This window comes from Microtus pennsylvanicus, chromosome 11, assembly GCF_037038515.1.
Source record: "Microtus pennsylvanicus isolate mMicPen1 chromosome 11, mMicPen1.hap1, whole genome shotgun sequence".
NCBI lineage: Eukaryota > Metazoa > Chordata > Mammalia > Rodentia > Cricetidae > Microtus > Microtus pennsylvanicus.
This window is the reverse complement of record NC_134589.1, coordinates 43,376,513-43,400,446: the sequence shown is the minus strand read 5'-3', so window position 1 is coordinate 43,400,446 and position 23,934 is coordinate 43,376,513. Positions and strand designations below refer to the sequence as shown.

The following is a 23,934-nucleotide window of genomic DNA, read 5'->3' as shown; positions in this document are numbered from 1 at the left end:
CCGCCCCTCTCAATTTGCCGGCCCCGCCCTCCGCCGCCACACTTCCGGCGGGGCTGCGGCCGCAGAGGGGCGCAGGCAGGCGGCGCTGGGGGAAACGGGAGAGGCTGGGCGCGGCCGGTGGCCGGTGCTGCGGGACCCGCCATAGACCTCCAGGTCACTGCAGACCAGGTGTCTGCTTGTCTGCCTGCGGCGCCATGGGCAATTGCCACACGGTGGGGCCCAACGAGGCACTGGTGGTCTCAGGTGAGGCGACGGTGAGGGCAGGGGAGCGGAGAAGGCCGGCCGAGGGTGCGCGTCCCTAAGTCAGCCCCCCCCCGTTAGAGCGGTGTCCCCCACCCCACGGTGTGACCTCGGGCGCTCTACGGTGGGCTGGGGCTTCTGATGTGTGTGGGTTCAAGCGCTCGGTCGCGTAGCTCTGGAAGGCAGGTGCCTGATGAGGAGGGCCTGAGGCACGGGACCCTCTTTTCCGGGTGAGGCAGACCCGTTAATTCCGAGCAGGCTGGGGCTTGCCAGGACTTACTGGAAACGCGGGTGCGGCCTCTACAGTTGGGTAACCCTGCTCTGGCCTGTAGAGCTCTAGATTACAAAATGCAGCAAGCTCTAGATTTGGCTGGGTGGGGCTGGGGGACTGCAGCATTGCAAGCCTTCAAGCTGATGTATATTTATTTATGTGGTATATTTGGGGTGTCTTAGGAGGCAGCTAAAGACACCTAGGGTCCTGTTGCATGCAAGCTCACAACTGTAATCTCTTCTCTCCATCAGCACTGATTTTCATCTCGTATGCAGAATTACTAAGGCTGGCTGCCAAAGGGGGAGGTAGAAGCTCTGAGCCAGGGCTTAACAGCTGCCGTTCTTGGGGAGGTGTAATGAATCCACTGGGCCCTCAACATGGCCTTAGGTGTTGTTTGGATCTCAAAATCAGTCTTTACTGAGACATCCTCACAGTCCCCAACCCGGACCCTGCTCCAGTGGGAGAAATAAGATACCCCATCTCATTAAAGACCAAAAGTCATGGGGTCAGAAGGGAAAGCAGAGAGGCCAACTTTGGCATCCTAAAACCTGGACTTGGCTCCCTCCAGTCTTCATAGTTAAAGATGACTTTTGGTGCCATATAATCATTTGAGTGGGTTTGGGTTTCCAGGTTGTTGTTGTTTTTTTTTTGGGCGGGAGGGTTAGTTTGACTTTTGTTGTTTTTAAGATTTTATTATTTGTAGCTTTGTATTTGTCTATCTGGGGATATGTGCAGGTGAGTGCAGGTGTCCACAGAGGCCCCAGGTGGTGAATTCCCCTGGAGCTGGAGTGACACATGATTATGAGCACCTGACATAGGTACTAGGACTTGAACTTGAGTCCTCTGAAAGAGCAATATGTGCTCTTAATCTTTGAGCCATATCTTGAGCCCTGTGTTTGTTTGTTTTGGGAGACAGACTTTCTTGGGACCCCTGGCTGGAACTATGTAAACAGGATTGACTTGGCACTCACAGTGATCTCCCTGCCTCTGACTCCCTACTGAGGGAATTACAGGCCTACGCCTTCACACCCAGCTTGAGTTGGTGTGAGTGGTGCTGGGAACCAAACCCTGGGAACTCAGCTCATGCCAGTCAGTCCCTGTGCCACACTCCTCACGCCTAGAAGGCTTTTAGACATCAGAACCTGGAGCCAAGTAGGTGTTTCAGCAGGTGATGGAAATTGCCCAGACCTGATGATCAGAGTACACTCCCCAGCACTAACGTGTTGGAGGGAAAGAAACAATTACTGCAAGAGGCCTACACACGCATGTACATACACAGACATTCACGAACATACACACACACATGTTGAAAATGGTTTTTTCACTGGGTGTGGTCAAACATGCCTTTAATCCAAGCTCTTGGGAGGCAGATTCAGGCAGATCTCTACAACAAACCCGGTGGTGGTGTTGTATGCCTTTAATCCCAGAACTTGGGAGGCAGAGGCAGGTGGATCTTTGTGAGTTTGAGGCTAGCCTAGTCTACAAATACAAAGTGAGTTCCAGCACAGCCAGGACTGTTACACAGGGAAATCCTAACTCAGAAAGAGAGAGAGAGTACTTATTCCTACTTTGAAATTAAGGGTGGTGGTAGTGCACGCCTTTAATCCCAGCACTTGGGAGGCAGAGGCAGGTGGGTCTCTGTGAGTTCGAGGCCAGCCTGGTCTATAAGAGCTAGTTCCGGGACAGGCCCCAAAGCTACAGAGAAACCCTGTCTCGAAAAACCAAAAGAAAGAAAGAAAAAAAGAAAAGAAAAGAAATTAAACCAGTAGTAATTACATCTATCACTAAATCTTTTCGTTTTTGAGACAGGGTTTCTCTGTGTAGCCCTGGCTGTCCTTACTAGAACTAAGAGATCCACCTGTTTCTGCCTCCCAAGTGCTGGGATTAAAGGCACAAAAACCTTTTTTACATGTATGTGTGTTTTACTTGTATGTATATCTTTGTACCACATGGATGCAGTACCAAAGGACATCAGAAAAAGGCATCCTGTCCTCTGGAACTGGAGATACAGACAGTAGTTGTTAACCACCAAATGAGTGCTGGGAACTAAACCAAGGTCCTCTGCAAGAGCAAGAGTACTCTTGGTCCCTGAAGTTCAGAGCTGAGGATATAGTACAGTTGGTAGACTCCTGGCCTAGAGTGTAAAGCCCTGGGTTTGACTCCCAACAGTTGTGAGGTGGAGGTAGGAGAATTAGAAGTTCAGAGTCATCCTCAGCTACATGTCAAGTTTGAACCTGGAGCTGGAGAGATGGCTCAGCAGTTAAGAGGGGGATTCCATGTCCTTTTCTAGCCTCTGTGGGCACCATACATATCTGGTACACAGACATTCATACAAGCACAACATTAAAAAAAGGTCCAAAGCCAGCCTGGGAAACATAAAATCCTGCCTTCAAAAACTATTTTCAGCCAGGCGGTGGTGGCGCACGCCTTTAATCTCAGCACTCGGGAGGCAGAGGCAGACAGATCTCTGTAAGTTCGAGGCCAGCCTGGTCTACAAGAGCTAGTTCCAGGACAGGAACCAAAAGGCTACGGAGAAACCCTGTCTCGAAAATCAAAAAAAAAAAAAAACCAACAACAACAAAAACTATTTTCATATATTACCTATTTGGTTTTTTGGGGATTTTTTGATGCATTTATAGGCCTTTTATAATTAATCCTTAGATACAGCTGGAATATTAAAAGGGTTTGTTAACCAGGCATGGTGTTTCATACCTGTAATCCCAACACTGAGGAGACAGAAGAACCAGTATCACAAATTCCAGGCCAGTTGGAACCACAGAGTAAAACCCTGCTGCAGAGGTAGGTGGATCTCTGAGTTTGAGGCCAGCCTGATCTACAGAGGGAGTTCTAGTACAGCCAGGGCTATAGAGAAACCCTGTTGCAAAAGCAAAAGCAACAGACTGCAGAGAATGCCGGATGGGTAAATGTCTTGCCCTCTTACCCCCTGCCCCAGAACTCATGTAAAAACTGGGCACTGTAGCATATGCTTGTAACTCTAATGCTCGGGAGTGGAGATGGGAGGGTGTGTACCTCCATGGCCAGCTTTAGGTTCAGTGAGAGAGTCTCACAATAGACAGACAGACATACAGATAGGGTGGAAGTGGTGAGGAAAGACATTCTGATCTCAACCTCTGGCCTTCACATGTGCCTGCGTGGACAAGTGTGTACACACACACACCTACACCTAAAATGGTGCTCGGGCCAAGAATAATCAACTGGGAGATGCCTTCCTGGGGAAGAGGCTGCTGGGAGTAGGGGCACCCTGCCAGCTTCCAGCTTCCTGTTACTGCCTCTGGGAACCTGGCATGTTGCCCTTGGCTACAGCAAAGCATCTGTGACAGACTGCTCCCAAAGCCAAAGACTAAAAAAAAAAAAGTAAAAGATAGGCATCCACCACCCTGTCCCATTTGGTCCCCCACAGATACTACCTATTCCCACAGTGTATTGAGAAGTCTCCTAAAACTGGTCAAAGGCAGCACGTCCCAGCCCTGGCCAGGCCAGAAGATGCAGGAGTTGTGATTTTTGGCTCTCTTCCAATTTTATTTGATCCCAAGATGATTCAGGTTTCAGAGTAACAGTCTGTCCTCTGAGGCCTCTCTTTCAACACACTCGGGGCAGAGACACTCCCTTGAAAAGCAAGGTGAGCCAACAAACGAACTTACCCCTGGCCATGAGGTCAAGGCCAGACTGAGCTGAAGAGTAAATCCTGTCTTAAAAAAAAAAATAAAAAACCACAACCAGTTGATGGGGAGATGGTCCAGTATTTAGAGCGCTTGCTGCTCCAGGAGGTACTAGAGTTTGGATCTCAGCACCCACATCAGGCAGCACACCACTGCCTGTCACTCCAGTTCTAGAAGATTTGGCACCAGCTCTGGTCTCTGTGAATGCTAGGCGATGGTGGCACACTCTTAATCGTAGCACTCGGGAGGCAGAGGCAGGCGAATCTCTGTAAATTTGAAGCCAGCCTGGCTATAGAGCAAGTTCTAAGACAGCCAGAAATGTTACATAGAAAAACCCTATCTCAAAAAACAAACAAAAAGGCCGGGCGATGGTGGCACACGCCTTTAATCCCAGCACTTGGGAGGCAGAGACAGGTGGATCTCTGTGAGTTCGAGACCAGCCTGGTCTACAGAGCTAGTTCCAGGACAGGCTCCAAAACCACAGAGAAACCCTGTCTCGAAAAACAAACAAACAAACAAACAAAAAAGCCACCAACAACAAAAATTACATTTTTAGAAGAGTTATATAAACACAATACCCCAAACAAGAGTAGAAGTATACATATAAGTATAGCAAAAATGACTTTAAGAGACTGGAAAGATGGCTCAGTAGTTAAGAGCACTGCTGCTCTTCCAAAGGACATGGATTTGAAATTCATGCCCTGGCAGTGCTGAAGCACACATGGGCAGCCCATATATGGCGGTTCTGTTGAACTTGTCCATATAGGGTTGCATGGTCTAATTGATGAGGACCTGGATTCAATTCTCAGCATCCTCAGCTCACAACTGTCTGTAACTCCAGTTCTTGGGGATGTGACACCTCACACAGACATACGTGCAGACAAAACATCAATGCACATAAAATAAAAATAAATTTAAAAAATAACTTTAAATTTGTATCAATAAACCAAAGTCCATACCAATGTAAAATATTTAAGACTAGTAGTTGCTTTTTTAGTTTAAAAGTAGATTCAATAATCTACCCTTTTATCCTGTCATTTCTATATCATATCCCCCTTTTTTCCTTTAGAAAGAGATCTTTGGATTTAACTCTTTTGTTTAGCTTTTTTGTTTTTACTAAGACCAATAATAATTTTACCCTCCCCCCTTACATGATAGTAAACAGGGGCTAAAGAGATGGCTCAGAGGTTAAGAGTACTGACTGCTCTTCCAAAGGTCCTGAGTTCAATTCCCAGCAACCACATGGTGGCTCACAACCATCTATAATGAGATCTGGTGCCCTCTTCTGGCATGCGAGCATACATAGAAGGAATGTTGTATACATAGTAAATAAATAAATCTTTTAAAAAAATGATAATAGCCGGGCGGTGGTGGCGCACTCCTGTAATCCCAGCACTTGGGAGGCAGAGACAGGCGGATCTCTGTGAGTTCGAGGCCAGCCTGGTCTACCAAGGGAGTTCCAGGACAGGCTCCAAAGCTACAGAGAAACCCTGTCTCGAAAAACCAAAAAATAAAAAAAATAAAAAAATGATAATAAACATCCATAGCCCATCTTTTGGGAATGTGGTCGTTGTGGTTTTGGTTTTCTTTAAAAAAAAAAAAAACACTTTGCTTCCTGTTTTCTGAGGGCACTGGCATCTTTTGGGGAACCTTGAGAAAATCAGGATAATTGTTACATCTTGGTTGGAGTATTCTGTGAGGCTGGATCATCTCAGCCAGCAGCCTCGAGGCTATTCTGGATGCTGGATCACCTGGACCATGTGTTTTTATTGGTGTTTGGTTCCCTTGTTCTGAAAATAGGTAAACTTTTTAACATATCTGCATTAAAACAAATATAAACTGCATTGTACACAAGTCAGCCAAATATAATTTTTTTGTTTTATGTTTGAGCAGGTAAAATATACATGATGTATCTTGTAGTTCTTTTAAGTTTATTTATGTATGTAGTCAGGATTTCAAGGGGGGGATCTTCTTTGATCAGACCTGATCTTCTTTAACCTGGAACGAATGCACAGTCTCTTATTTCCTGTAGAAATAAAAGCATAACCTCTCCAAAGCAACATACGTTTAGACTTCCATTTTGAAGTCAAATATTTTTTAAATATGAAAGTTGCTTTAATCTTTTAGTTTCCACAGTCCAGTGTTTCTTAGCAGTTATTGCTTGATTATTAACAGTTAAAAAATTTAAAGACAGCACAGTAACATTCAGGATCCAGACTATCTGAATACTTTTAATCTTTACATGGCTTTTTTTCTTTTATATTAGTTTACTCCTGTTTTAAAGACTTTATTATTTTTTTTATTATGTATACAACATTCTGCCTGCATATATGCCTGCACACCAGAAGAGGGCACCAGATCTCATTTCAGATGGTTATGAGCCACCATATGGTTGCTGGGAATTGAACTCAGGACCTCTGGAAGAGCAGCCATAGCTCTTAACCGCTGAGCCATCTCTCCAGCCCAAGATTTTATTATTTTATTTTATTTTTTTTTTTTATTTTTTTATTTTTTTTGGTTTTTCGAGACAGGGTTTCTCTGTGGTTTTGGAGCCTGTCCTGGAACTAGCTCTTGTAGACCAGGCTGGTCTCGAACTCACAGAGATCCGCCTGCCTCTGCCTCCCAAGTGCTGGGATTAAAGGCGTGCGCCACCACCGCCCGGCAAGATTTTATTATTTTAACCATATATTATATATATTGGTTTTTCAAGACAGTTTTGCTGTAGTTTTAGAGCCTGTCCTGGAACTCGCTCTTGTAGACCAAGCTGGCCTCGAACTCACAGAGACCCACCTGCCTCTGCCTCCTGAGTGTTGGGCTTAAAGGCGTGCGCCACCACCGCCCGGCTTGCAGTGTCTTCTTTCAACAGTGCACATTCATCTTGCTTCTCTGCATCCAGCATTCTATCTGCCCATAAAATCCTGGCTACCGTTTTGTACACCATAGATATATTTCCACCCATGCAGAAAATTTCTAGAATGATAATGTTCCAGCTGTAATAGAGTGCTTGACTGGCATTCAGAAACTCCACATTCAATCCAGCTAAAAAGAAGCAAAAAGCCAACCAGCTTTTTTGATTCCAGAACTTGGTAGGCAGAGGCAAGCAGTCTCTGACTTCCAGGCCAGCCTGGCCTACATCATGGGACTCTGTCTTTAAAAAAAAAATCCTGCAGCAGAAGTTACAGACTTGTATCAGCCACGTCCTGTGCCTGGGTTTCCCAAGAGCTGTCTGATCTGTTTTCTTTACCTCAGTATCTTCCTCCTGGAGAAGAGTGGTCTTGGTTTCTGTTCTGTTGTGTCGTTACTGGTGATCACGGTGGTGTTTGAGACAGGTCCTCAGAGACAATAGAACCAGTCACGAAAGACTACTGTGCTGTTGCTCTTGGGAGGCAAGCATCCTTAAGCTTTCATAAAAACCAAACTTTTTTTTTTCTTAAACCTCCAAAATTCTGTTTTCTTTGCTTCCTGTTTCCTGTGTGTTTCTTTGCATGGTAAATTAACTCCTGCGCAGCCTTTCCTAGCGCTGCCTGGACTTGGTGAGCAGCAGGAGTTCGCCGTGAGAATTTCAGCATTTCTGAGCAGAGAACATGCCACTTCCTTCCTCTCACCAGTAAAGCTAGCCTTAGTTTTGAGGCCTCACTTCCCTACCTGTGCCCACAAGGGGAACAAGGTGATCCTGAATGGTCTGGGTTTGGGAGTAGAGCACCAGCCTCAACTAAGATTTGTCAAGCACAGCAAGGTTGTTGCCTGGACTGCTAAGACTGCCTCCTCCGCAGAGGGCTGCTTCTCCATCCCACTCCATCTGGCTCCCAATGATGAGTGAGCCTCATGATATGATACCACCCCCCAGAATATAACCTCCTGTGAGGTTTTTAAATTTTTGTTTCATGTGTATGGATGTTTTGCTAACATGTACATATATGCCATATGTGTGCCTGGTGCCAGAGAGAACATTGGATCTCCTGGGACTGGACTTGCTAAGTCAACACGTGGGTGCCGGGAATCAAATCTGGGATTTCTGGAAGAGGAACCTTAACCATTGAGCCGTTTCTTTAATCTCCTATAACATTTTGTCTTCAGGCTGGAGAGATGACTGCTCTTCCAGAGGTCCTGAGTTCAATTCCCAGCAACCACATGGTGGCTCACAACCATCTGTAATGAGATCTGGTGTCCTTTTCTGGCCTGGATACATGGAGGCAAAACACTGTATACACAATAGATAAATAAAATCTTTTGGTTTCTCGAGACAGGGTTTCTCTGTAACTTTGGAGCCTGTCCTAGAACTAGCTCTTGTAACCCAGGCTGGCCTCGAACTCATAGAGATCCGCCTGCCTCTGCTTCCCGAGTTCTGGGATTAAAGGCGTGCGCCACCACCGCCTGGCAATAAATAAAATCTTAAAAAAGAAAAAGAAGAAGATGATGATTTTATCTTCATCTCTATTTCCCTAGCCAGGAAACAGATTCTCTACTTGTTGGCTGTCATCCACACTTTTGGTCTGTCTTCTTGAAGATTTATACTCCAAAATATTCCATTGCTTATCCTTTTACACAGATTGCCGGGTTTTTGTTTTTGTTGTTGTTGTTTGGTTTTTTTGTTTTGTTTTGTTTTGATTTTTAGTTTAGTTGTTTGGTTGGTTTCTCTGTGTAATAGCTCTGGCCATCAGGCTATGCTGGAACTCACAGAAATCTGCCTGTCTCTGCCTCCTGGTGCTTAAAGTATCCACCACCATCCTGGAACTCACAGAGATCTGCCTCCCAGTGCATAAAGTGTCCACCACCTTCCTGGATGCAAATCGTCTATCTTAAAAACTAGGTTCTAGGGGGCTGGAGAGATGGCTCAGTGGTTAAGAGCATTGCCTGCTCTTCCAAAGGTCCTGAGTTCAATTCCCGGCAACCACATGGTGGCTCACAACCATCTGTAATGAAGTCTGCTGACCTCTTCTGGTCTGCAGACATATACACAGATAGAATATTGTATACATAATTAATAAATAAATAAATAAATACTAGGTTCTAGTCGAGCGGTGATGGCGCATGCCTTTAATCCCAGCACTTGGGAAGCAGAGGCAGGCGGATCTCTGTGAGTTTGAGACCAGCCTGGTCTATAAAAGCTAGTTCCAGGACCGACTCCAAAGTAACACAGAGAAACCCTGTCTCAAAAAAAAAAAAAACTAGGTTCTAGGCTGGGTGGTGGGTGGTAGTGGCACATGCCTTTAATCCCAGGTTCAGTTCCCAGCACCCACATGATAGTTCTTAACTGCCTGGAACTCCAATTTTCACAGATATACATGCAGGCAAAACACAAGGGCACATGAAATAAAAGTTCTACTCTGAAGACAGGGAGAACTTGTATTTGTGAGTAATCTCAGCACCTGGCCACCAACAGTAGCTGTTGTCAAATCTGAGAGCAAGTAAAAGCCAGAGTTAATTGGGTGTGGTGGTACACAGATTTGTAATCTCAGTATTGAGAAGGCAGAAACAGGAGGATTGGGGTAGCCTGGGCTACATATACATATATACATAGTGAGCTCGGTTTGAAAATAAAAAACAGAAAGCCAGACTTGGTGGTTCATATGTATAACCTATCCTTCAGGAGGCTAAGGCAAGAGGGTCACTGAAAGTTCAAGGCTAGCTCAGTGGGCAAAGGCTGATGACCTGAGTTCAATCCCTAGAACCCTTGGTAGGAGAGAACTGATCTCAACAAGCTGTCCTCTGACCTTCACATACAGGCTGTGGCACACATTCAAGTACACACACAAATAAATGTAATTTAAAAACAATATTTAGTTTGGGAGACCAGCCTGATCTATAGAGTGAGTTCCAAGACAACCAGGGCTACCCGGAGAAACCCTGTCTCTTAAGAAAAAAAACAATCAAACAAACAAATAAATAATATGTAAAACAGGCCAGAACTGGGATGGAGGGCAGGTAGACCCAAGAGTTGACTGACCAATAGTGGTTTGCTTTGCTCCCCAGGGGGCTGTTGCGGTTCCGACTATAAACAGTATGTGTTTGGCGGCTGGGCCTGGGCCTGGTGGTGTATCTCCGACACTCAGAGGTAAGGGCCTAGGGGCTCTGGAATCTGTCATCCTGGTGGGCAAGAAAGATTTCCAGTGGGCCCACTCCATTCATCACATAGCCAGATAGAGCATCTCCCATCCATTCCATCTGCAGGGAGGAGGCCAGAAATGGGCTCCTCGGGGATACAGGAGGCACACATCTGTCCTGTGGGCCTGTCATAGTTGGATTTTTATTGCTGTAATAAAACACCATGACCAAAAGCAACTTGGGGAGGAGGGAAATTCTTCAGCTTCCAACTCTCAGGTCACACTCCACCACTGAGGAAGTCCTGGCAGGAACTCAAGGCGGGAACCCGGGGGCGGGAAGTGATGCAGAGGCTAAGGAGGAAGAATGCTTACTGGGTTGCTCCTCAGGGGCTTGCTTAACCATCCAGTACCACCTGCACAGGATGGCGACTCCTGTAACGGCCTGGGCCCTGCACATCAATTATTAATCAAGAAAATACTTCATAGACTTGCCTGCAGGCCAGTCTTGGAGACATTTTCTCAATTAAGATCCCTCTTCCAGGATGTCCAGGTTTGTGTCAAGTTGACAAAAACAACCAGCACAGTTCTCCCGCATCCCTCATTTACTGAGTGCTCTTCCCATTTGGAAGTGGGCCTGCTTCTGTCCCAAGGGCTGCAGAGTCAGGCCCAGGCAGATCCTATGTCTGTGTTCTAGCTCAGTTTCTCAGAGAGGCTTGCCAGGCTCATGTCCTCCATCCCAGCCTTCAGGACTGACATAAAGGACTGCTGAAAATGTGACACCAGCCTAAGCTGCTGGTTCTAGTCCAGGTTGCCATATATAGAACTATACCGGACATACTGGCGCATGCTTATAATCCTCAGTGTTTGGGAAGTAAAGACAGGAGAATCAGGAGTTCAAGGCCAGCCTCAGCTACATAATGAGTTTTGAGACCAACCTGTCCTGCTTGAAACCCTGTCTCAAAAAAAAAAAAATCTCAATTATAAACTATTTGAAAGGGGTACAGAGACAGAGGGAGGAAGCATCAGCTGGAACCTAGTAAGTACATCCTCTCTTGTACAGGCCTTGGGACAATTCCGGCAAGAGCTGCAGTCAGAATGGATATAGAGTCAGATGTGATCTGTAACAGCAGTGGTCTAGGGGTATAAGAATTTCTCCTGGGGCCTGGCAAGACAGTCTGGAATCCTAAGTCAGTACGGAAAGTCTCCAGACTGAAAAATAAGCATGATGAAGGCAGAGAAGTTAGCTGCCATAGAGCCCACCATAGTTCTTCCTGCTGGTGCCTCCAGAGCTCAGCAAGGGCCTGATCCAGCCTCCCCTGCCGCATCAGTGCCTACAACCCAGGACCATTCCAGCCACCATCCTTTCCTCATGGTGGAATATGGAGCTGGTATCCCAAGCGGGTAGCGATGGAAATTCCTCCTTAGCTCCCACCCATCTGCAGAGAGCCCTGTGTCTGCATGATGTTGCTGGGACTTGAGGCTCTTGGGTGTCTGCATGTACTAAGGCTGAGGGGTGGGAAGCATGACTTTTTAACATCACTGATTCCCAGTAACCCCCTCCACTCTCCTGTCTTTTCCCTTTACTTTGTTTTTCCTCCTAAGGAATGCTGAGGGGCTGACTCTTCTGTCCCAAGGCCATCAGTGCCACAATCAGCTACAGTTTCCACTTCAGAGAGCCCTAGGCACATCTGGCTAGATCAGCTAGCCTTCCAGAAGACATGGGAACACCCTCTAGAGACACACACCAGGCCCAGACAGCTGGACTTGCCAGAGATCTGTCCTGTATGGGTAGCCATTGCTGAGGCAATGGCCCTGCATCCTGTTCTCTGCGTCTCAGGCTTCCTACTCCTAGTTCTTACCTGAGGGAGCAGAGTTCCAAGACAGGAAGGCTAAGCTTCCTTGACAGCAGGTAGGAAGTGAGAGCTGGATTCAAGTCCAACATGCTCCCTTTGGGTGAGGATCTTCTCCTGTAGCTTCCTCCGCTCTTCCTCCTTTCTCTGGAGTTAGCCCCTTCTCCAGCCCCTAGCCCACTTGTGGGACATCTCCGTAGCCAGGTACCTTTATTTCCCTAGCCTGGCAGGAGCCTTTGGGTCAGAGCAGAGGCCTCTAGCCTAGTATGGTGGCAAACTCCAGAGGCTAGGTGCAGAGGTCAACAACGAGTTGGGCTACCAAGAGTTCTTGACCAGCAGGCTAGGCTATAGACTGTCTCAGAAAGACGGGGAGTGGGGAGGGTCTGGGAGGGCGGCTTGGTGCTGAAGAGCACTGTTGCTCTTGCAGAGGACCCAGGTTCAGTTCTCATTACGCAATAGCCGCTCACAACTGTCTGTAACTCTAGTCCCAGGGTTCTGGTGCCCTCTTCTGACCTCCTTGGAAACTAGGCACACACATGGTACACAATCATACATGTTGCAGGCAGACACTTCTAAACATAAAAATGAAATTTTTAAAAAGAAAGAAGAGTCAGGCATCTAACAACGTCCCTTTTGAAGAACTTTCCATAGCCAAGATGTATGTTACACCTATAGTATCAGCCATTCTTCCTCGGGGCTCAGTGGATCCTCTTGCTTTTCTTTGCTGCAACATCCTCTCATCCTGAGGCCCTTGTGTGAGCAGCTCTTTCTCCTTTCCTGAGTAATTCTTCCACTTTTGGCATCTGAGCTGCAGCCTCCCTCCCTCCCTTCTTTTCCGCCCTCCCTCCTTCCTCCTGCTTCCCTCTCTCCTTTCCTAGAAGAGAGGTCTGGTGGGTAGGTTCCTGTCTGAGCCAGGCCAAGATGTAGTAAACTGGTTTAGTATTTGTCCAGCATATGCAAGGCCCTGGTTCCATCCCCAGCACTGAAAAAAAAAATGTAAAAAGTTCTCTTAGGCCTAGGGATACCAGTGTTAAGGGATCAAATGAAGGCAACATTTGCACATCTGCATGACTAGAACCCCCAGGCTGCAGCTGTGAGAGCAGCCTCGCCCAGAGATGAGGTTTGCCTGTCCCTCTCCAGCCTTCCCACCTTACCCACCTACTTCTGCCTCTTTGCTCTCAGCCTCTGCTTTCCCTTCCTTGAGCTTAAGGAACCATTCACACTTTATAGCTTGCCTCTGCCTGTACCACTGCCCTGCACACGTGCACACAGCTGGAGTGAATCACGCAGCCTACACGCACTTTGTTTCCTTTTTCCTTTTCTTTCTTTCTTTCTTCTTCTTTTTTTTTTTTTTTGTGTGTGTGTTTGTTTGTTTGGATGAGACAGGGTTTCTCTGTGTAGCCCTGGCTGTCCTGGAACTCAGAGATGCACTTACTCTGCCTCCCAAGTGCTGGGGTGGGATTAATAGTGTGCACCACCACCGCCCAGCCTGTTTCCTTTACTAATACTCTTTTCTTTGCCCATGCCCAACTTCGGAATTCCAAATTAAATAATTCCATCGTCCCTCATCGATTACTGTGAATATTCTTGCATAACTATTCTTTCTTTCCCAGCCTTCTTTAATCCCCCTTCCTGATCAGACATCCCAAATTTTCTCTGAGATTTCCAGTTGCCTTTTTATTTAGGTGTTTTTTTATTTTTCATTTGTTTGTTTGGTGTTTTTTTTTTTTTCAAAATAGGGTTTCTCTGTAGTTTTGGAGCTTGCCCTGGAACTAGCTCTTATAAACCAGGCTGGCCTCGAACTCACAGAGATCCGCCTGCCTCTGCCTCCTGAGTGCTGGGATTAAAGGCGTGCGCCACCACAGCCCGGCTTCCAGTTGCCTTTTTAATTGGGATATTAACCCCAACCTTGAAAGTCCATATCCCAAAGAGGATTAAGTATTTGCTGTGGCATATTAATTCCCAGAGTGGCCACCTCATCCTGACTTCTGGAAACAGATTGTCCTCTGTTAGGAGGGTGGAGATAAGACTAAGTCCTCCAGATCATGGAAAAGTGACATTGTTGCAAATTGGGTGCCCTCTACGTGGGCCCTCTGACTTCTGGCCCTGGTCTCTGGACACTTAACAGACCTCTTCCCCAGCTGAGCAGCTCCTGCTTGAAAAGGGGAAGGGGAAAAGACCAGACTAGAAACCTCAGGTCAGCAAGGAGGTTGCTGTGTTCTCTTGCAGCCTTAGACTGAGATGGCGGGGGTGGGGGGTGGTAATACAGAGAGCACCACATCATGCCCCAGGTGTCAGGCACCCGTGCTTATCTGGTAACCACTGTGTGTGTTTACTGTGTCCCTTCCTACCCTTCCTGTCCCTACCTTGCCCTACCCCCTGGCTGCTCCTCAGACTGTCTCTGGAGGTTATGACCATCCTGTGTCGCTGTGAGAATATTGAGACGTCGGAGGGGGTCCCGCTATTCGTAACAGGGGTTGCACAGGTAATAACTCACCTGTTTCCTCCTCTATATCTAACCTTCTCTTCCTGCCCTGTGGGGCCTGGCAGGCAGAAACTGGATGGACTCTCCTCCTGAGAGTGTGCCTCCCTCCTCACTCTTCTCTCTGCTGCTTCTGATGCCAGGGTAAATTCAAGTCGATCCCCAGGTTCCTTGCCTTTGCCCCTTAAGGCTAACAAATAGAGAACACTCGAGGGGTTCTGCAAGTTCTGCCAGGTCACCCAGTGGGTGTCTTTCCTTGGCTAGTCTGCTGAGCAGCTCCAAGAGCCTCTCTCTGTGGTGTGCAGATTCCCACCTTCCTTGCTTCATGTGTCAGCTCTCTGGTATGCATCTTCTTAGTTTCAGGAACTGGGAATGAGGCAGTGGATGTCAGAAGCCCCTACCAGCTGTTGCTAGTAGCTCCCCAGGCTGGAGAGATTAAACAGTATCTTGCCCTTCCCTTTCCTCAATACTAAGTTGCCCTGCAGCCTTCTCAGGCAAAAACCCAGCATCCCCACTTTGTTCCTTACGCATCCCACCAGCTCTAGTGAAGAAGGACGTCCTCCCTCATTAGCCTTTGCACCCAAGAGAAAGAAAGGCAGGCTTCATTCAGTACAGAGGCCCAAGAAGCGGCTCAGAATTCCTTGTGTGGCACGAATAGTGTCCAAGCTTCCCTCAGCAATCATAATTCCTTCTATTCCAGCACTATACTTGAGACCTCTGACAGTGCCCAGGTACCTTTCAAGCTTAACTAAATGAAGACATGGGGAGTCAGATTGTTGGGGTACAACAGCTCTTTCTAGAGTTAATATGCTAGTATAACCCCAGCCTGCATTTTTTCTTGTGACCTGCAATACCAAAAGGTGTCCTTCAAGTCATAACCTTCCCTGGCAAGGGGCAAGTGTAAAGTTTTTTATACATTGGCCTACCTGTGGGCATACCCTCAGCATGCCTGCCCAATAGGCAGAGCTTTCTAGATAGCCTCCTGAGGCATCCTGAGGTACTGAGGAGACCTAGGAGGAAGTAGAGACCCCTGGGGAACATTCAGATGGCACCCATGCACAGCCTCCCTGACAGTCTGAAGTCCCTGCCCCTGCTTTCTGTCCTAGAATACACACTGTTATAGCCTAGGCTTTCCTGTCCCCATCAGCCCCAGAGCGCCACAGCCACTTCTTTCTTGCTTGATTTTCCTATCAGTTCAAGCCAGGATGATGAACATAAAACAGAAGTACACATATGTCGCCCACTACCTGCTTCCCCTGGAGCCGCCTGCTCCTACCTTGCCCTCTCTCCCATGATCTTTGCACACACAGCCAGCTACATACCTCTCTCTGAAGACTCCTCTTTACTGGGACCTTTGGTGTCTCCCAACTGGAGCAGTGAGGTACTGGTTTCTTCCACACCCCAAGCCCTGGGCCCCCAGACCCATGCCCCTGTTTTGCATTTCTTGGCAGGATTTCCCTAGAGATTATGACGTTGCAGCCCCGCTGTGAGGACGTAGAGACGGCCGAGGGGGTAGCTTTAACTGTGACGGGTGTCGCCCAGGTATAGTAACTCAGCAGCCCCACGCATGTCCATTGAGGTGCCTCGTCCCCATTCTGGGGTTTGGGGGGAGGAGGAGGAGAGGACACCAACCAGGGGATGTCTCTCTCCAGAACTCCTGTCACCTCTACAACAGGATCATCAGCATTGAAACATGCCCACTTGGCCTGCTTGGCCACCTAGCAAAACTAACAGACACTCTTCTCTCCTCAGTGGCCCTGTCAAGGCAAAACCAGTGTCAAGGGCTCCTGTCTCACTAACCCACCCTCATTTTTTACAGGCATAGGACACAACGGACCCCAGGGTTCAGGGCTCCTTTGTTCCCTGGATGCCCAGAGGAAGACATTCTGTGAGGCAGAGGCGTTCTGGCCTCTAGGCATTCTAGGAGCTGCTTATCTACCTCAGCTGGGGCCTGGAAGGGGTGTCCCACCGTAACCCACACTCAACTTCACAGGGCAGTGAGGTTCTCTACTTGTTATTGTCTCTGATGAGGGAGTTGACAGAACACCTGGAGAGGCAAAGACACTCATTTACACCCTGAGGACCTGTCTCCTGCCCTGTCTAGGCTCTTTCCAACTCCATTTGTCTGTGTCCCTATTGCTCACTCTCCTTTTCATACTTGCTACCCCTAAGCCTCGGGGTTTTGCTGGCTGCAGAGGAAGAGCTGGCTGGTGTGTGAACAGTGGGCTGGAGGGGTGGGAAGATGAGCCCCAAAGGCGTGGGAGAGAGGCCAGATCAGGACCTGGGACCACCAGTAGAGACCGAATGTCAAGGTGAGAGTTCCTTGAGCTGCAGCCATCCCTCCAGGGGTCTCAGAAGCCTGACCAGGAGGGGTGAAGCACAGCGGACAGCCAGCCTCTGCTGCTCAGAGCGTGGGCTGCCACCCTGCAGCTCACTCCGGTGTCTGTGTCCTTGGCAGGTGAAGATCATGACCGAGAAGGAGCTCCTAGCTGTGGCCTGTGAACAGTTCCTGGGCAAGAATGTGCAGGACATTAAGAACGTTGTCTTACAGACCCTGGAAGGGCATCTACGCTCCATCCTTGGTGAGGCCCTGCCCAGCCTCTGAGCCAGGGCCAGGAACATGTGCATGGCTGGGCCGGGAGCCGGTCCCACTGAAGTTTGAGCTAAAGCGTTTTCTAAGTTTTAATTTGAAAACTCAAGGTGAACTGAAGGTATAGTTCAGTGATAAAGCTTAGCATGCAAAAGGCCTGTGTTTGACCCCAGCACTAAAAGGGGAAAAATAGGCTTGGGGAAGTAGTTCCTTTGGTACAGTGCTTGTCTGCAAGCAAGAGGACCTGAGTTCAGTTTTCAGAACTCAAGATTTTTTGAAAAGCCACCGCATGCTGGGAGTGGTGGCGCACACCTTCAATTCCAGTACTTTAAAGACAGAGGCAGCTGGATCTCTGTGAGGTTAAGACTGGTATACATAGTGCAAGGCTAACCAGGGACTCTGCAGAGAGATTCTGTCTCAAAAAAAAATTAAAATAAAATTTAAAAAGCCACCATTGCCAATTGGGGGTGGTGCACACCTTTAATTTTTTTTTTTTTTCGAGACAGGGTTTCTCTGTGGCTGCGGAGCCTGTCCTGGAACTAGCTCTTGTAGACCAGGCTGGTCTCGAACTCACAGAGATCCGCCTGCCTCTGCCTCCCGAGTGCTGGGATTAAAGGTGTACGCCACCATCACCCGGCTTCACACCTTTAATTTAAATAGACTTTTTTTGGGGGGGGGGTTAATATAGGGTTTTGCTGTAGTTTTTTTAGAGCCTGTCCTGGAACTAGTTCTTGTAGGCTAGGCTGGCCTCAAACTCACAGAGATCCACCTGCCTCTGCCTCCCAAGTGCTAGGATTAAAGGCGTGCGCCACCACCACTCAGTGAGGCAGGTAGATATTGAGTTCAAGACCAGCCTGGTCTACAGAGTGAATTCCAGGACAGCCAGGGCTATACAGAAAAACCCTGTCTTGAAAAACAAAAAGAAAATTCTCTATAAGAGAACCTGTCTCAAAAAACAAGGTGGACTGTTTCTGAGAAATGATAAGGTTGACCTCTTGCCTTTTCAGGCACCTGTACACAGGCATGTGCACCCACACACATACAAACACACAAAATAACACTAATAAAATTTTAGGGTCTGGAGAGATGGCTCAGTGATTAAAAGCACTGATTACTCGTCCAGAGGACCTGGGTTCAATTCCCAGCACCCACATGGAGCTCATGACTGTCTGTAACTCCAGTTCCAGGGGTCTGACACCCTCACACAGACATATACACAGGCAAAACACCAATGTACACAAAATAAAAATAAGCAAATCATTTAAAGTTTAAATTAAATGCACATAAAAATAAATACATTTCATTTCTAAGAATTTTTTTATCCCAGTAGTGGTGGTACACACCTTTAATTCCAGCACTCAAGAGGCAGAGGCAGGCAGATCTTTGTGAGTTCGAGGGCAACCTGGTCTACAGAGTGAGTTCTAGGACAGCCAGGGCTACACAGAGAAACCCTGTCTCAAAAAACCAAAAAAAGAAAAAAAGTTTTTTTTTTTTTTTTTAAATGGGAACTTGAAGAGGAAGGTGTTGAAGTGGCAGCCTGCTTGGATGTCTGGTACTGCTTAGGACACATTTGCTCATTCAGGCTACTACACAAGGAAGGAAGGTTAGACTCCTGAAGAGGACCTCAGGAAAATCCAGCTCACACTGTTTGGCCCTTACATGCCCCCAGGCTTGCTCTCAGCTGGCTAGCCCCCGGAGATTGGTTTATGCTCCTTCTGTCCCTCAGGAACTCTGACTGTGGAACAGATTTATCAGGACCGAGACCAGTTTGCCAAGCTGGTACGGGAAGTGGCAGCTCCTGATGTTGGCCGTATGGGCATCGAAATCCTCAGCTTCACCATCAAGGTAAGGTGTAATAGGAAGCCTGTACCCTCTGTCCACCTGGAGATGGGTACCTGGTAGGAAGGGCACCCTCTGTACTGGAGGCTGTTCCCTGGGACAACTATACCACCTTCCTTCCTTAGGACGTTTATGACAAAGTAGACTATCTGAGCTCCCTGGGCAAGACACAGACGGCTGTGGTGCAGAGAGATGCAGACATTGGTGTGGCAGAGGCAGAACGGGACGCAGGCATCCGGGTATGTAGGGTTTTCTTCTCATGCCTCAGGCCCGCGAGGGAGTGCAGGGTTGATGACTCTGTGGTCCCTCTGCTAATTCTCACCACTACCCTTGCTACTCCAGGAAGCTGAGTGCAAGAAGGAGATGCTAGATGTGAAGTTCATGGCTGACACCAAGATTGCTGACTCCAAGAGAGCCTTTGAGCTGCAAAAGTCAGCCTTCAGTGAAGAGGTGAACATCAAGGTGAGACCGAGGACCCCAGGCACAGGGCACGGGACTCGGTGTGCGGTCCACCCCCTCATGTGCCACTCTTCTGCTACAGACAGCTGAGGCCCAGTTGGCCTATGAGCTGCAAGGGGCCCGAGAGCAGCAGAAGATCCGGCAGGAAGAGATTGAGATTGAGGTGGTTCAGCGCAAGAAGCAGATCGCTGTGGAGACCCAGGAGATCCTCCGCACTGACAAGGAGCTCATCGCCACAGTGCGCCGCCCTGCAGAGGCGGAAGCCCATCGTATCCAGCAGATTGCCGAGGGTGAAAAGTGAGAGCCTGGGCCCTGCAGTCAGGCTCATGAGGCTGCTTTGCGCTCAGTGCTCCACGTGCTCCCAGCCACGGCTTGGAAGCTACACTACCCCCTTGCACAAGTCTGTTCCTCTCTGAAGCAGATAAGCTCCCAAGCCTGTTGTCTGGAAGACTCAATAAGTTAAGAGTCCAGAGTGCCTGGGATTGTGGTTAGCACAAAGGGCCTCCTTGTCAGACCTTCCCCCTCACAGCTGGGAACTGGTGGTTTGTGTCCCACAAGAGCTAGCAGGACAGGGCATCCCCTTCAGATGTCTCTCGTCCCTAACAGCTACCAGAACAGAGGGCTAGAGGGTGTGCTGGGCCCAGGTAAGGTTGGAGGGAGCCCCAGCATTTCTTAGCTAACTGATCTGCATGACCTGGGCTCCCTCAGGGTGAAGCAAGTCCTGCTGGCACAAGCAGAAGCCGAGAAGATTCGTAAAATCGGAGAGGCAGAGGCAGCAGTCATTGAGGCGATGGGCAAGGCAGAGGCTGAGCGAATGAAGCTCAAGGCTGAGGCCTACCAGAAGTATGGGGATGCAGCCAAGATGGCCTTGGTGTTGGAGGCCCTGCCCCAGGTGAGGTTCCCTCCCACGCAAGTTTGCACTGTCCTTGCTTGACCATTGGGCAAGTGGCAGGATTTCTCTGGACTCAGTTGGTAACATCCACACACTGCTGGAGGCTGTGATGAAAACACTCAGCAGGCAGACAGGAAGCCTCCAGCAGGCCCAGGCTATCTGGCTCATGGACCTCTGCAGCCATCCCTTGCTGTCCGGGTTGCTTTGGGAGTGGGTGACATGGAGAAGAGAGAAGTGCTAGACAGGGCAGGTGAACAGAGTGGCACTCTATCTAAACTCTCCTAACACCCCACCTCCTAGATTGCTGCCAAAATCTCCGCCCCCCTGGCCAAAGTTGATGAGATTGTAGTTCTCAGTGGGGACAACAGCAAGGTGACATCAGAAGTGAACCGGCTACTAGCAGAACTGCCTGCCTCTGTGCACGCCCTCACCGGTGTGGACTTGTCAAAGGTGTGTACCTCTCTGTGGTGGGAATCCCTAGCCGGCCCTGGACTGCACAGCCCTCATTCCGGCCTTCCTCCTTGCAGATACCCCTGATCAGGAATGCCACTGGTGCACAGGTGTGAGGTCCTGCAGACTCGTGCCCTTCGGCAGCTGCAGGCCCCTGCAGCACCTGCTTCAACATCACAGGGACAACGAGAACGTTACTGACTCTGGTGCCTTATTTTGTAGGGACCAGAAGTGCGGCATGTTCAGGCCATCTCTGGCTATCCTCCCTTCTCTCCTGTTAGCCTTTTCTTCCTCTCCTTCACACCCTCACATAACTGCCACATTCATCTAGTGTGTTTCTCTCCTGCCATATGTGCCTCTCCCTCTGGCTGTTTCTCTCCTCCTTTCTTCCCATCTCCACACACATCATACAGTTGACGCTGAAGTTGAAGCTGTTTATTGCAATCACTGTCTGTCTGTAAGGAGTGGCCCCACTGCTCCTCGGAATCCTGGTGCCTTCAAGTTCTCCATGTATCTGTCTGTCTTCCCTTGTCCTGGCAGAGCCGAGCACGGATACAACGGTTCTGGGCAGGACACCCACTCGGCTCTCTCCTGGTCTGAACATCTAGCCCTAAATTCTGTTACAGGAAGATCACGACCCACACACTCTTGCCTTTTTGAGGCCTGAGTGGCCATGGCCTTTTGGGCCTAGAGTAATGCCCTTCACACATACCCAGGCCCAGGCCTGCTGTTATGCCTGCCCCTCTCTCCTGTACCCCAGAGGCACAAAGGCAAGGCCTCTTGTCTATAGCAGCTTCCTCAGTTTACTACTGCCTTAGGATGCCTCAGGGACATCCCCTTCATTGGCTTGTCCTTGATTGGTGGGGTGAGTCTTAGTCCAACTCTACTAAGTCTTTCTGGGGTCAATATCTAGCTCTGTTGGGGTCAGGAAAGGTTATAGATCTTCCTGTTAGTGCTGTGCTGTCCTGGGCATGGGGTTCTCCCAGGGAGCAAGGCTGTGCCAACTGTAAGAGAGTCAAATGCTGTAGACTGGCCAAACCTCACTCTATGCCATTTTCTTCTTGGCCAGCATGATGGGGTTCTAGCCATGGGAAGCAGCTAAATCTTCTGTATCTTTGCACTATTGATGGCAGAAGAGCCCAAGGCCCAAGTATCCTAGTAGGGGTGCAAGGGTGTCCCATGGTCCCTGGCCCCACCCCTGGCCCTGCCCCAGCCTGGGTAGCTGTTCTGCATGTGAATGCTGCATGTCTGGTCTGGGGTTTGGATGATGCACTGCCCCACTGCCTGTCCCCCTCTGGTAAAAATAAAGATCTCTTATGCCCACACCTTTCATTGTGTGTGTGTGTTTGGTTTGGTTTTTGGGGGTTGTTTTTGTTTTATTTTTTTTTTATTTTTTTATTTTTTTGGTTTTTCAAGACCAGATTTCTCTGTGTTACAGTCCTAGCTGTCCTGGAACTAGCTCTTGTAAATCAGGCTGGCCTCAAACTCAGAGATCCGCCTATCTCTGCCTCCCCTGAGTGCTGGGATTAAAGGCCTGTACCACCACCACCCACCTCATTGTGTATTTTATGAGGAGAGAGAATAGGAACCAAGAGCCACCTGGGTCCTCCACATAAGCACTTCAGCATCAGGGTTGCTCTTTCCTACCCTAGCCACTGGGAGGCACCAGTCTACTGGCCTTGCCTTCATGGAGACAGGCCTTGGCACTGAGGAGAGGGTGGAACAAGTAACAGGCCCTCTGCCAGACCTAGTCCCACTCAGCAGTGGAGCCCAATTCTCAGCCTTAAGAGCATGATCTTGGTACTGGAGAGATGGCTCAGAGGTTAAGAGCTCTGGCTGCTCTTCCAGAGGTCCTGAGTTCAATTCCCAGCAATCACATGGTGGCTCACAACCATCTGTAGTGGGATATGATACCCTCTTCTGACATAAAGGCATACATACAGATAGAGCACTTGTATACATAAATCCAAAAAAACAAGGAGCATGAGCTCTGATAGGGCTGCTTGTATTTTAACTTAAATTTTATTTCCTCTGTTGGTAAATAACTTAATCTCCCAGGCTAATTTATTGCTATTTGTGAGGGGGTTGTTTGTTTGTTTGGAGACAGGGTCTCGTGTAGTCCAGGCTGGTTTCAAACTTGCTATGTAATCAAGTCTTGCCTGAGCTCCAGTTCCTTCTGCCTTTACCTTCCAAGTACTGGAATTGAAGGCATATGCCACCACATCCAACAAGATTCTTTTTTAATTAATTTATTTATTGGGCTGGAGAGATGGCTCAGAGGTTAAGAGCATTGCCTGCTCTTCCAAAGGTCATGAGTTCAATTCCCAGCAACCACATGGTGGCTCACAACCATCTGTAATGAGGTCTGGTGCTCTCTTCTGGCCTGCAGACATACACACAGACAGAATATTGTATACATAATAAATAAATAAATAATAAAAGACAAGAAAAAAAAGAAAAGAAAAAAATTTTAAAAAAATTAATTTATTTATTATATATACAGTGTTCTGCCTGCAGGCCAGAAGAGAACACCAGATCTCACTACAGACAGTTGTGAGCCACCACCTGGGTGCTGGGAATTGATCTTGGGACCTTCGGAAGATCAGTCAGTGCTCTTAACCTCTGAGCCATCTCTCCAACCAATGTAAAAACAAGAATGGGGCTGGGGAGATGATTCAGTGGAAGCATGGGGACCTGAATTCAGATCCCCAGTGCCCACATAAAAAATAATGTAGCCAGCCAGGCTATGGTGGTGCACACCTTTAATCCCAGCACTAGGGAGTCAGAGGCAGGCGGATCTCTGTGAGTTCGAGACCAGCCTGGTCTACAAGAGCTAGTTCCAGGACAGGCTCCAAAACTACAGAGAAACCCTGTCTAGAAAAACAAAAACAGAAAAAAAAAAACAAACAAAAAACTAGTGTAGCCATACATACCTGTGCTAGAGTGTGGCAGAGATAGGATTGCTGGGGATTGGTAACAATCAGCCTAGGCAAAAAAGGTAAATTCCAGCTTCAGTGAGAACTCTCAAAGGAGCAGGGCAGAGCAGTAAAGACTCGGGAAGGTGCTTGCTGAGCATGCGCAGTGCTTGGGTTCAAGCTCCAGCACCTCAAAACCCTTAGTGATGGTGCAGCCTGTGG

General features: G+C 48.3%; 1 protein-coding gene across 5 annotated transcripts; it reads left to right on the top strand.

The window, feature by feature from the left end:
- The first annotated feature begins 47 nt into the window (after positions 1–47).
- Flot2 (flotillin 2) lies at positions 48–22,122 on the top strand. Of its 5 annotated transcripts, XM_075991512.1 has the most exons (12): positions 72–243; positions 10,165–10,246; positions 14,480–14,570; positions 16,019–16,109; positions 17,026–17,149; positions 18,884–19,002; positions 19,122–19,235; positions 19,339–19,458; positions 19,538–19,752; positions 20,164–20,347; positions 20,648–20,797; positions 20,875–22,122. In XM_075991512.1, the coding sequence occupies exons 4-12, from the start codon at positions 16,035–16,037 to the stop codon at positions 20,911–20,913; spliced, it is 1,140 nt and encodes a 379-aa protein (XP_075847627.1). In that variant the 5' UTR covers positions 72–243; positions 10,165–10,246; positions 14,480–14,570; positions 16,019–16,034; the 3' UTR covers positions 20,914–22,122. The 5 variants fall into 5 exon arrangements, with proteins under 5 accessions (XP_075847629.1, XP_075847630.1, XP_075847626.1 ...); XM_075991514.1 differs by lacking the exon at positions 14,480–14,570 and having other exon boundaries at positions 48–243; XM_075991511.1 differs by lacking the exon at positions 16,019–16,109 and having other exon boundaries at positions 56–243.
- The last annotated feature ends 1,812 nt before the right edge of the window (positions 22,123–23,934 follow it).

Bases quoted from the DNA above. Each gene is read 5' to 3' on its own strand.
- Flot2 (XM_075991514.1), top strand. From the start codon at position 195: ATGGGCAATTGCCACACGGTGGGGCCCAACGAGGCACTGGTGGTCTCA. The intron at 20,348-20,647 runs GTGAGGTTCCCT...CCCACCTCCTAG, and splicing joins TGTTGGAGGCCCTGCCCCAG to ATTGCTGCCAAAATCTCCGC. The intron at 20,798-20,874 runs GTGTGTACCTCT...TCCTCCTTGCAG, and splicing joins CCGGTGTGGACTTGTCAAAG to ATACCCCTGATCAGGAATGC.